At 48.0% G+C, this 13,511-nt stretch overlaps 1 protein-coding gene across 4 annotated transcripts in view; it reads right to left on the reverse strand.

Moving 5' to 3' along the window:
* KANSL1 (KAT8 regulatory NSL complex subunit 1) overlaps positions 1–13,511 on the reverse strand; it is a 106,158-nt gene that overhangs the window by 11,286 nt on the left and 81,361 nt on the right. For all 4 annotated transcript variants that reach the window (XM_082494741.1, XM_082494742.1, XM_082494739.1 and 1 more), the window contains 3 exons: positions 8,939–9,054; positions 7,252–7,447; positions 4,079–4,244 (listed from right to left, as the gene is read on the reverse strand). In XM_082494741.1, the coding sequence (XP_082350867.1) occupies positions 4,079–4,244; positions 7,252–7,447; positions 8,939–9,054 (478 nt within the window). The remainder of the gene's footprint in view (positions 1–4,078; positions 4,245–7,251; positions 7,448–8,938; positions 9,055–13,511) is intronic.

Genomic DNA, 13,511 nt, shown 5'->3' on the forward strand with positions numbered 1-13,511 from the left:
TGTAAAACCCAGGCTCACCTACAACGTCCTCGCTCTCAGGGAGGACCTGCAATGTTAGGACCCAACATTTCTCATCTGAAGCTCTTTTAGGGAAGGACATTCCTACAGTATTCACAGCCCAAGTATATCCTGGCAGAAGAATGAAGCCTTTGTCAGAAAATCTATGTGTCTTTACCACTGAGGGTATCTCATGTACTGTCACGCTCAATTCTGCTATCTCAGATCTGACTTCCAAGAATCTGAGACATCTCAGCACATCAAATCTACAGAGGGATGGGCTGGAAGAGAGAAATTCATCTTAAATTCTCAATTTCAGGTCAAGCCAAAAGCCAACCAAGTGCTGTGTGACGTTAATCTGCCTGACGTGGCACCTCAATCATCCAGCGAACGCTGTGTAAGCCAGCACACTTCAGAGGCTCCACGAGCAGAAGTACGGCTGCTCACGGGGTGCCCCCCAGGCAGGGTCTGGCTCACGCAGCCATCTGCGGGCGGGCAAACTCACGGGTAATTATCCGGGTAACTGATGCATTTCGAGCCTGAAGTTTCTCTGCATACCATAGATCACGGTAGTCCAGAGTACCTGTCCCTATGTAATCCTGCTGTCTCACAATGAGCACAGCTGTACTGCTGCGAAATTTGGCAGACGCTACTTTTGCTCACATTCCTCCAGCTCTGTTTCTCCCAAATTCCATACAGACGTGCACTCCCGACCTTAGCCGAAAAGACACAACACTAATGAGATTATTCAGTGTATTTCTTGTGCAGGTAGGCTAAGGTAGACTATAAAAACCATTACCCAGAGTAGCAAACTACTCCAGCCTCAGGAATCCCACAAATAAGCCTTACTTTCACTCTTAGCTTCAAACCTCAGATTTGATCACCGAATACTGCTGTCTAAGTCTCCTCCAAGACCCAGCTCTCTTTTATACGCATGAGGGCCAAAATCCTAGTTCGGAAAAGCACTAAGACCTTTAGGGTTAACAGGATAACTACTGAGACATGAATTTATCCTCTCCAACTATACCCGTAAGATCGTTACACACCAGCATTCGCGGTGTGACATGCCACCCATCTGCTACAGACCAGCAGGGGACACAGCCCGATGCAAGCTCACCCTGCCACAACTAGGAGTTAAAAGCACCAAGATGAGCATCAGTAGTACAAACATCCCACCCCCACGTCTCTCCGGCTCACGTGAACATTTTCACAAGGACTTTGAAGCAACCCTGGGCAGAGATGAACCTTCCCAGGCCCTGCACAAGGAATAAAGCTCCTCGTTCTGCAGAGGGGACGCGGAGGCAATTAGGAGCTGCCGTGGGATTGAGAAATTGCATCTAGATAATCCCAGAGGGCGAGCAGAAGAGACTCAAGCCCTGTTGGTAGTCTCAACGGCCGATATCTGAACCTCTCCAAAATTTCCCCACCAGTTCCAGGGTGTGGAAAGCCCCAGCAGATCCGGGCAGACAAACAGGACGGAGCTGGCAGAGCACGGGCTGGAATCGGCTGTTATTAATAGGGGGAACTTGACTCTCGGGGAAAAGCCAGGACAGCTGCATTTCAAGTACCTTGACGGTTAAAGCTCTGGTTTAGCCCCGTCCATTAGCTAAGAACGGGCGAATATCAGCCCTTTGGCCACCACTGCTGGTTTGCAGAGACGTGTGCCAAAGAACAGAGAGGGGCCAAGCCAGTCCTTTAAGGACGTCAACATCACCGTGTTGATGTTGGACCGGTCTGGCTTTGGGAAAACGGCCTCTCCTCTTTGCTAGTCTTTTGCTTTCTCCTGAAAATTCATCGCGTCCCAGCACAGCTGTGGAAGGAGGAGACAGGTCAGAGGGAGGGGAAAAACGCAAGACAAAATATCGTCAGCAGAAAATGAGTTATTTGCTGTGTTGTCACTGTCCTGCTGTCAGCACTGGTTGCACCAGAGTCTGTGCAGCAAGTGACACCGTCACTCCTCCTCGGCCGAGCGATGCAGGCCTCCCGGGGACCGGCAGATGGCAACCGCACGGAGCCCTGAGCCCCGGCTCTCATCCTCCCCACCAAGGTTATTACATCATCTGAAAATTCCCAGCGAGAAATCAGATGAACCGGGGGGGGGGGGGGGGGGGGGGGGGCGGAAGGAAAAAAGCCCTGAAAGGAAGGGGACAAAGCGCTTACGAAGCACAAGTGCAACGGGTTAAAAGCGGCGATGCCCTCGCCCCGCTTGCCAGAAGGATAAACGATCTTTTTCCTCCTGCGGCGCCTGGCAATTTCGCCCTTGGCAAACTGCACCGGAGATCCCCGGCTGCTGGCACCAGCGGAGCCCTGGAGAGACAGGCTCAAAGTGAAAGTCAGCACATGCTCACAGCTCTAAGCGCAGGCTCCATCTAACCAGCTCCTCCAGAAAGGCTTAACCGAGCCTCTGCCCATCATCCCAGCCAGCTGGCTTTCAAGGTGAGTCCCCAAAATAATCACGGAGAAGCACCAACAGCAACCTGGATTAATACTCACTGGCAGGGAGACACCTCGATGCAGACTAACAGTGTCAGGCAAAGCAATTTCCCTACCTGAGCACGCTACCTGGCTTTATGTTTGGATAGAAAAGTAGCCCCATCCCCCAAAACTACGTTAAGCATTAAGGAATAATCAAAGTTAATCCGAGGCAGGGAGGGAAGGAACGGGTATTTCTGTATAGGTGTTTTAAGCTTTATACCATATAGTTTTAAAGACAAAGTTTTTAACCTCATGCAGCCGGAACGGATCTTTTACCACGTGAGCTGGCTGCAGCTGACCCGAAGAAAACGGAAAGTGAATACGGGATGCGATAATTTGCCTGGTGGCCATGCTGCAATAGTACACAACAGGCTTTCTTACTGCTTCCTACGATATTCGATTTAACACCACAGACAGAGGATTACAAGTGCTGTGAAATCAGGAAATACAATTTCTGCTTCAGGAGTTCAGCGCATGAAGTTCCTTTAGCACTCCTTAACAGAGATGTGTCTTCAGAGGGGGGGATGGGGTGGGGAATTACTTTTTAAAAATAGCACCAATTTACTATTTTAGTCTGCTTTAAATATAGTGCTAGTGAAAGATGCCAGATTAATTGTTCCCAGACACTCCACGCATTTCCCACTGTTGCACAAAGTCTGTGCAAAGCTGGAATTTAGACTCAAACGCACACATTAGCCCAGTATCTTAACCCGGACTTGCATCCTCACGAGAAGCAGGGATGCACACCTTCCTCCCAGCGTTACCAACGATGTTTTACACCCCAAGCAGCCCGGCACTCCTACAAAGGAAAGGAACTACTATGAACTGCCTGGCTCTCTGATAAAAAGTGCCAGTTCCTATCATTTGTGGTCCTGTATTTTGGGATCAGAGGAAAAAGATGACAGCTGGACACCAATGTCATGCAAGCCAATAGTTTTTGTTCAAAGAACAGGCTTGTATTTGATTTGGCAGCTTAGGAAGTAAAAGACTCTGGAAACTACTTCTTTTCCCTTGGGAAAAGTCCCTACACACGAAATCTGTGAATACCCCACAGTCAGGGCGGGTTAGTTATTCCTCTTAATGATGATTAACCCTGATACAGTAACACAGGGAAACCGAGTGTCTTAATGGGAACATCCCTTCTCACTGTACCCTCTGAACCGTGGAAGATCATTTACAATTCCTTACAAGGTCAAAAAAAATTCCCTTGACTGAAACCAATCCACGAATAATTTTATACAGATGAATAAACTCTGCGGAAGCAAATATTTTTCAAGTGATTTATAGCAGCGAAGACACCAGCCCAGGACCCAGGTCCCAGGCACTGCTCGGTCTCTCCACCCTGAGCAAGGCTCCAGCTCAGGTTCCCGTAACACACCTTCATAGCAGAGGTGCAACATTTTCCCAGACCCTTCTGCTCTAGTAAATGCTCTAACTCCTAAAAATACTAGCAGATGAACAAGCTTGGTTGTATCCAGCGCACCTCTGGAAGCCCAGGAAGGAGGAGCAGGCTCCGGAGCACCTCCAAGCATCCCTTGTAACCCATCTCGGGACCCAGTTTGACAATACCTCTTGGTATCGGCAGCTTTGTGGGCGCTGTGCTTACCATCTGGGAATGACAGGACAGGATGAATGCATGAGTCCAGCTGGGAGAGGCGCTCCAGCAAAGGGGCATCATACTGGATTTCCAGAGTCGTCGAGCTTCGAGTGCCACACAGAGCACATGAAGGGTTCACGTCACAGCTACATCGCACCAGGCTGTTACGGTGGACCTGGAAAGGGGAGCGAGAACAGCGTCAACATAGCAGAGGTCAATGTGTCTAAGGGCTCTCTTCACACCTTCCCCTTGACAGCTCAGGAAAACCATGCTAAAGGCTCTTTGTTTTTTATTTTTTATCCTTGTATAAAACCTGATCATTTAGTCTGGACTCATAAAAGGACACTTTCACTTTGCATAAACACAACTGGAAACTACTACTCACCAGCACAGACAGTTTAACATCTACTAAATTTGACTAAAAGGGTTTAATTTTATCTAGGTTGAAACCTCATTTATAAAAACCATGAGGCGGCACAATTCAGTTGTCAGAGAGGGGGGAAAAAAAGCCTTTTTGAGTTCAGATGGGTCAGAGAACCATCACTATATGCCACGAGCTGCCACTTACAGGGACGTCTTTACAGAGTGAAAAAGGCTGTTTTTCAACCTTGTTTCCTAAACCAGGACAGACTTTCAATTCACAGATTTATAGACTTTATATAGACCCCGTTTATATGAAATCACTGTAGGCAGATGCAGAACTGGATGTAAATCCCATACAGCGAGAGTAATCAATTCCCCATCAAAACTGAAGGACGTATCAAACCGGATCCTGCAGAATTCTGTTCTGAGGCTAGTATTATTCAAAACATTTCCACTAATGACTTGAACGATGGAAGAGATAATAACCTTAAGCCTTAGCAAATAACACTGGAACTGGGAAGGGCTGCAAGTACCTTGAAGGAAAGAGCAGGAAATTATCTAAAATAACTAAAATTTAATTCACTGAAGGCAAACGCAACAAGCAGATGCTTCAGTGACCAGAGAAGAGGAGGAAGAGGTAACTGAGCAGCGGTTCTGCCCAGAGGATCTGGTGGTTGTTATGGATCAGAAAATGAGCATGAATCACCTATGTCGTACCATCACGGAGAATTAACACCCCACAGGGCTTTATAAACAGGACGGCTGTGCAAGATGCATGAGGTAATCCTGCCACCCGGCTCGGCATTGCTAATGTGTGAGCTGGAGGGCTGCACCCAGTTTTGGGCACATTACTTCAAGAAATGCGTGCACCAAACGGAGGGGCAAACAACAAAAAAAATTACAAGATCCAAAAAAATAGGTCCCACGGGCAAAACCAGAAAGACCTGTGGCGTGTTTAGCATAAAGGTGACCACATTAAGAATTACCAGATCAACTTTCACACTTTGGGGAGAGCTTCTGAAGCGAGGGGAGCCTGCCAGTTTACACCAGGACTTGGGACTACCGGTAATGACTTTAAATGGCAGCCAAGGTAGCTTGTTTTAAAAAGTTTGGGGTTTTTGGTTTTGCTGTCTGAAAAAGAAGACTAGCTAAGCACTCAAAGAGCTTCCCTAAGGAGGTTTAGACAAACCGTCTGGCATGGTATGAGGATAAAGCAGTCTGCTCTGGGGCATGGGGGCGCTGGGGGTGACTGCAGGAGATCCCTTCCCGTCCTGTTTCACACCCAGTGCAGGCTACAGACCCACTCAACCTTTAAGCCGCTTTTCTTTCCTACAGGACATCTCCCAGCTTAAAAATTTCAAGTGATGTTGCATTCAGATTTTGTAAAACAGGAGGCACAGTTATGGATAATCTCTATTGCAACAGTGAAATCTCGTGGTTGTAATTTCTGGTTGCAGCAATCCACGACCACTTTGTGCTGGACAGGAGAGTGTGGTCAACCAGACGTGGTATTTCTGGACCGCGACCTAGCCGTCACTCAGCTTTCTCTTCAGTAACTGGAGGAGTCCACAGAAATCTTCTGCAGTCTAGCACATCTTCCATCCTTTGGAACGGCTCTTCTGAACGATCTCTTGATTATCAAATGTCTTTGATGACTACAGTCAAGATCTAACACAGAATTAACAGCCACTTCTTCAAACACCGAGTGCACGAGACAGCGTCACCTATGAGCTAGTTCATAAATTTCCAAACCACTGAAGACCTCGCAAGCAGTAGCTGCAGAGCTCTACCAGAAACACCCCAGATAAAACTGCAAACGAGTAACCAGCTAAAGCTAACTCAGCTGAGCGAGAATCTATTTTGCTCAGAAAAACGTTGCTTTTTCAGCTTCTCTTTAAAACTCCAGCGCCCGCAGAGTGAAAACCCCCAAACCATTGTGGTAAGGTTTGACTTGGAAACGCTTTGACTCAAAGTGTGGATTTTTGCCATCTATGGTTCTGCAATCATGCGAGCTGCACAAAAAAGGTACTTATTCCCTGAATTTCTAACTATCTATCCTCCAACTGACAGTTTAGGGCATTCCTAAGAGAAATTAAAAAGAACGAAGCATGGCCTTTCCTCATACAGGCAATAAACTGTATTTCCACTGAACTGAATTCTGCATAAGGGAGAGGAGTATAAAAGAAAAAAAAAAAAAGAAAAAAAAAGAACAAAACGAAGAACAGTCAATGGCATTCAGTGATTTCCAGACTTCAGCCGTGGCAGCGAACACCGTCACCTCGGCATGCCTTTTGCAAGACATCCCACACATGCCTGGTCAGGGAACTGCAGTTTTTCTTTGAGCAAGCAGCAGCGAGCTCCTGGGGCTGCGTTCATTCCTGTGCTCAGAGTTAAGGTTTCCCCGATACTTGACTTTTCAGAGCTTCTTTCGTCTGCTCAGACCGTGCCGTATTGAACTACCCAGCCCGAAGTTCACCTCAGGCTGGTTGGTTTTAGAAAAGAAAATCCACATCAAGAGTTCAGCACCTCCCTTCCCCAGTGACAGCTAATAAAAGTCTCCCAACAAATCAGAAGCTTCTCCTTGGTTTCTCCTTTACTTCTCCAACAGCCTTTGAAGCCTCACTGTCTTCTTCCTCTCCATTATTTTTTCCCCTCTTAATAACCACAAATATTCCCAAGACAGTGAGACCTCTTCAGGCAAAGAGCAAAAGCACATCGGACCAACACATCAGTACCCCACCAGGCTCTTTGGTGTGGAGCTTTGGCGATATATATATACACACACACACACACTGCATCTAAATCCAAACAGCACGAACCTTTTTGGAAAGGGGCATAATGCTGCTAGGTCGAACAAGCCGTCGCTTCTTACAGCTCAGTACTGGGCGAGTGCGAGCTGCTACACACGTTCCATCAGCAGATGAAGAAACCATGTTCAGTCGTTGCTTTTTATGCAAGAGCTCCTCAGCTTCCTGGCCATCTCCCTGAGCATGTTCTGCCAGGCCAGGCTGAAGACTGCCCCAGAAGAGAAGAAAACAAGACAGACACGGTTATTCATTCAACCATCCCCCGTCACCCAGCAGTACCAGCGGGGTTCACCACTCAGACCTTAGCTAACGCTCTCAGCTGAGTTTAAAGTGTTGCAGTTTCACAAGGCAATAGTGGGGTTTTTAAGCAACTCTAATTTTTGTTATTACTTTGCTCACTTTCCACACTCTCCCACCACTGAACCTTTGACAAAATACCTTTGGAAGTTCTGAACAAAAAACAGCACGTAAAGCCGGACACGGAGCAATCCCAAAAGCCACTCTAGCCCTGAACAGCTTTAACCCCAGAACTCAGCTTCCCCCAGAATTACAGTTCAGGGTATCTTAATACAACAGGTTCTCACGAGTCTAAATGCCAGGGAGCGTAAGACAGAGAACGTATAATTTTGTAGAAAGAACATTTAACCTAGATGTAAAGTTGATGCTGATTAATATTTGAGAACTATACCTCTAACAACCCCCAGCAGTGACACCACAAAGGTGTGATGTTAACATTAACCTTTCTGTTTTACGTATAAAAGAGCCTCCTGTCCACACGCAGCAACCGTGGCATCGATACACCATGCCACCTACCATATACCAGCACAGCTCCTCACCTACCGAACCTTTTCATGTATATTTTACAAGTGTTTCACTTCTAAAAATGCAAAACATTAAAGCCCTGTGGTCTAAGGCTCTGTAGTTCAAAGGCTACAGGCACATAAAGGGCTCTGTTATAGCCTGCAGTGGTTCAGCTGTAGCAACGAGTGAGTTGATCGGCGCTTTCTGCGCTTGCTCACGCTGCGCTGGTGCAGCATCCCTCCCTCCTCGAGGTACTGAGCAACTGCAACGGCACTGGCAATGCTTCTCTACCCACTACCACAACTTCGAAGCACCGTGTGTTCAAGGGTTTTCAAGTGGTCCAACCCTAAAATCATCCTGTAGCACGGGAGAATTTCCTTCACTTGTTTTTGTTTGCCCACTTAAAGATTTAGTCAACAAAAAAAAAAAAAACATGGGGAAACAAAGAATTTAGAGTCTTACTCCCAAAATCAATGGGATTTGGGTTCCTCATCATCTCCAGAAAAGCGAACCAGTGGTTACAGATACTTCTGCAAAATAATTGCAAGTGGGCCACTGGCACCTTTGAATCGTACAATTTGCAAGTATATTAAAAATACCCATAAAGAAACAGTTTTGAACACGCTCATTGCAGGGCTGCCTGCAGGGCTTGTTCATGTAAACACAGCTCCGTTTAATACCATTTTCAGAAAAACAATGCAGCAGAAAACCTCAAGCAAGCCAATCTCCTCCAGAACGTTTCCAAGCGTGATCTGCTACCAAGCCTTTTTCAAAAAGAGACCATTTATACTGTTACCAACCCCGTTACTACCCACCAACAAGCTACAGGCTGGTTTCCAATGGGATTTTGTCAAGGTCATAAAAATCGAGCTCTTCCCATAACATGCAAGCAGCTTACGTGTTAATAACTCCATTGACGGGTCTCGGCGCTCCACAGGGCTTGGCAGGATGGGATTCAGGAGTATTTGCAGCAGAAATACCCAAGTTCTCTAGTGGCTGGGATCCAGAAACACTCTAAGGAAGGATGAGAAAGATCATAAATTAATTAAAAAAGGTTCTTAAATAGCCACAACTTTCTTATTCCCTAGTTGAGGGATTCTGCACAGTAGCCATGGGCTTCCACACAGGACTTCAGAACATGGGTTCAGAAATCACTACGAGACCGGAGACGTTAAGGATTTCTTAGGGAACAGCTCTGGCAAAAGGACAGATACAGGAGGACACTTTAAATTCGAGAAACAAAGGACTTCGACTCCCCTCAGGCAACCACTAAGGAGCATGAAAGGCAGAGGTCTTTGAGGAGATTTTTAGCATTTTGTCTCAACAGTGCAAACAAGTTCACAACCACCTGTAACCCTCGCAGGCGTCTCCTCAAGTTCCATGTTACGCTCTAAGCCACGGCTGCAAGCTCCCGTCTAAGCACTTCGGAGGAAAACGGGAGGAGAAGGAGAGGAGAACAGACTTGCAAAACTGAATTTGAATTTTAACTAAATACCTGTGCCAACATGGTCCAAACAGCACTTTAAAAAGTATTTTAAACGAGTACCCACACAAGCGGTGGTTTATGGATTATAGCAGGCCAGGGATATAAAGCTATAACTGCCTGATATACACAAACCTGGATAAAACACTTATTTTTGTCAGAGGAAAGTAAGTAAAAACTAAGCTAAAGACACAGAGCTCCCCAATGCCTTCTGCCTTAGGTCTGCAACATCCCCCCCCCCCCAGCTCTGCAGTGAGCAGCAGTTGCTGCGCGGCTGCAGCACTGAACGTGTCACCTCTCCCACTGCCCTGCACATGGCCTCAACAGGAGGGGGGGGATGACTGTCACCGCAGCTTCCAAGGGCACGTTGGCTTTGTACCCTCCTGCCTGTGACGTTCTCGCTCTCCATCCCAGCAGGTGCCAGGGTGCTCCAGCACGTTCATACCCCTGGCGCTCATTGCCCCCAGTCTCATCCTCGCAGCCCCTCCTCTTTATTTTCAGACACGCTCCTGCTCCTCCTCCTCCTCCTCCTCCCCGGGGCTAAAGTGCATCTCTGCCTTCATGCAGCACTTCCTACGCTCGCTGCCCATGTCCCTCTAGCTGGGTTTTCCCCTCTGCACATGCCAGGGCGGTGGTGCGTTTCAAATACTAGTAAAAAGAAAAAAAAAAAAACAACACACCAAAAACCCAAACAAACAAAAGAAAAGTTTTTTTTAAAAAAAAAAAAAAAAAAAAAAAGACTTATCTACATCAATGTGCGATCAGCCACCCCCACCCCCTCCCTCCATCTCAAAATCATCAGTACTGCATCAATTAAAATCCTCCCTGCAAATCACTCCCCCAACCCAATGAACAATTAAAACCAGGCTGCGGTGCTGCTGGACTAACGGTTTCCAGAACAGCAGAGACCTGACTCATCAAGGGAAGCACAATTTCTAACAGTGCGGACAACTTCTGCCTGTTGCCCGTTTGAGGAACTTTGCTGGGTTTTCTACACTTCTGCTAAAAAAGATGTTTCTCCTGGCGGGTGGGGGGAGGTGGGGGGAGGAGCAGAGATGGGATCAGACCCACAGGCTCGGCTCCGACACTCGGTCTGAGCGCGCAGACATCGGGGAGAGATCAGATCGCGCCAGAGCGTTACACAAGCGCGCCACGGCACCCGGGCGAGGTGACGTCGGTGCAGGAGCGGAACGTTTTCCCTCTGGTTTCCAGAGGCTCCGCACGGCTGAGCCTTCGCACGACACCTCTGCCGGAGGCACCCACAGTTCAGGAGGGCGGGTACGCGTGACTCATAAGCTCTTTTGAAATCGGGTATTTATTTTGTTCTCCAGAAAGGGTCTTAAAGGAGGAAACGCTCCTCCAAGAGCTGTCTCCGGCTTGGTGGGTCACGATGGGAAGAGAGGGCGACCCCTCTGCTTCCTGCGGGTGAGCTGGAAAGCGTCAATCCAAATGCTATTTATCAGGACCAGCCCAGGCTCACCTTATCGCTCTGAAGATGGGAGTACCCTAACAGGGCTCTGGCACGAGCAGGACGGCAAGAACTGACATCTCCAGCCTTCAGAGCAGAGGCCGAGCTCTTGCTCCAGCTCCTCCTGGAGGTACCTCCCAACACCGTGCCTTCCTCTGGGGCCGGCTGGGATCCAGAGGAGCATTCACCATACCCAGATCACATTGACGCTCCGGAGTGAGCTCTCCTCTATGTTTTGGGTTTGTCTGTGGTCTGGAAGTCCAGGTCTTGAGGATCCCTAGGACTTTTAGGGGGGGTCAAAGACAGAGCTTTGGCCCACCTGCTTGTTGCACATGGAACCAGGAGTGGGCAGAGTACCAGGGGCTCTCATGGCAGTAGAGAAGCTGCGTGCTGGCAGACGGGTAGTCATGGCCCAGCACCAGAGATGTCCCTCATATTCCAAAAAAAAAAAACCCAAACAAACCCCAGACAGGTTCAGACCTTCACCTATTACTAGATACAAACCCCTAACACAGAGAAAAGCCTTACCAAGACACTCCATCAATACCTTATCTCATTTACTATTAAAAATTTTAAGTGCATCCCTCTCGCTAGACCAGCAATACAAGCAGGGAATCAATATCAACAGCTGAGATATTTCTTCAGGGCTTCGTGTTATTCCCATCTTCAGGCAAAAATATTTATTCACATACTGAGCTTCCAGTTCCCAACAGACATTCCCAAGACTTCTTTGCAAAGCCCGTCCCTCCACTGATGATGGGATTGGGTCCTCCGAGGGATTATCAGCCACATCCCACACACCAAGCCGATGCCCAAGGACATGTATCCTGCATTAATGCCGGCCAAGGGAGGTGCCCATGAGAGGATGAGATCCAAAAAGGAGCTGGGGATGAGACAGGATGGATTCCTCTCCTTCCTCCACGTTGCAGAGCTGTCTCTTACTCTGCCAGTTTGGGAAATTAAAAAAAAAAAAAAAAAGGGGGGGGGGGAGGGGGGCAAAAAAAGGCGTGCCTAATTCTAAGCAGCCCAAACCGCCAAAATGATAAGCACCTCTCCAGGAGAAACCCAAGAGATACCCTTCCAGTAAGTGTCCTAACGCAACAGGAATGGTCTCTGGGCTAATCTCTGGCTGGGAGCAGATCAAGGCTCTGACTCAACACCCCACCCTTATGAGCAAGACTAATTAAGCACAACCCCTCCGGCAGCAGGGTGTAGGAGCCGGGTGCCTGGAGGCGGCGTTTCTGGTGGCTGACACCTCCAGCACTGCTGCAGAGGAGTGGGCAGCATGCAGCCATGTGTGCGTCCACCAGCAACCACGCGTGGAAGGGGAATAAAAAGTCCTTTCCAGGAGGAGTTACCCTCCACAACGGCAAGCACGGCTGCAGGAGTAGCCACAAGAAGGCACCAAGCAGGAACCTGCAGGCTACTTTACACCAAAACCGGTGTTTTTTGCTGCTCGCAGTATCTATTCTTTGTGTCACTGTTACCTCCAAGACCTGCAAGAGAGCGCGGACCTCCATTGCGCTCACGCTGCAGGGATAAAAGTCCTCTTCTGAAGAGCTTATACCCAAGTGAAAGGGATGAGAACAGGGACAAAGCGGGAAATGGAATAAACACGGCAACAGCAGGATGGCTGCGAGCGGCAAAACCGGACAGCCCTGGCCAAGCAAGCATTTTGTTCTTCCGTACACCAGAAACCTACAGACACTGTCTGTTCTCTACATACAGAGACGATGTGCAAGACAATCTAAAAAAGGACAATGTGATGATTCTGTAAGTGTATGGAGAATGTCCCAAGCGTGTAGGGACAAAGCCAGGTGGGCCACAGTGCTTCCACCTGCAGATTCCAGGTTGAAAATATACTCGTGTCAAATAAACATCCTGATTTAAACAGATAAGGAAGAATATATTCTTCCTATCGCTGTTAAATTTGATCATTCATCTCCGTTATCGGCCCGCTATTTACAGATTAGCTCCCAAATAACAGCCAATTCATCACTGCAGGAGCATGCTGGTTCTGAAAGGAATCGGAGCGCGCTGTCACTGCACTTGTTTATTATTCTCTGAGCGCTTTTTGGGTTAAAGCATGAAAAGGGGAAGGGGGGGCAGAGCACACGACAGACGGACATCACTGCTCAAAACCAGACAGTGCGTAATGCTTGTGATTCAATCACGATCCGTAGCGGCCCCTGTCATCCTGGCTCTCCAGCCTCCCGCCGCTCCTCCAGCCTCCCATCGCTCCTCCAGCGTGGCTCTGGTTTCATCTGAAGCACCATCTACTATTTCATTCGCGAGCAAAACCTGTTCATTGTACCACATCACACGGCAGAGTTTTGGCCTCAGCTAAACTGCTAATTAAAGACTTAAATTCCAAAAGCGCATCTGAAAGGCAGTGTCAAGCGAGGAGACATTACAATCGCTCGTAATAACCCCTCTGCGGTCCGGCGTTAATCAAAAATTTCACAGTATTTCCCGATTATCATTCAGTATCAGGACAACTCTGACAAAGTCTTGCCAGCG

This window comes from Vanellus vanellus (genome assembly GCF_965231255.1).
Source record: "Vanellus vanellus genome assembly, chromosome: 24".
Taxonomy (NCBI): Eukaryota; Metazoa; Chordata; class Aves; order Charadriiformes; family Charadriidae; genus Vanellus; species Vanellus vanellus.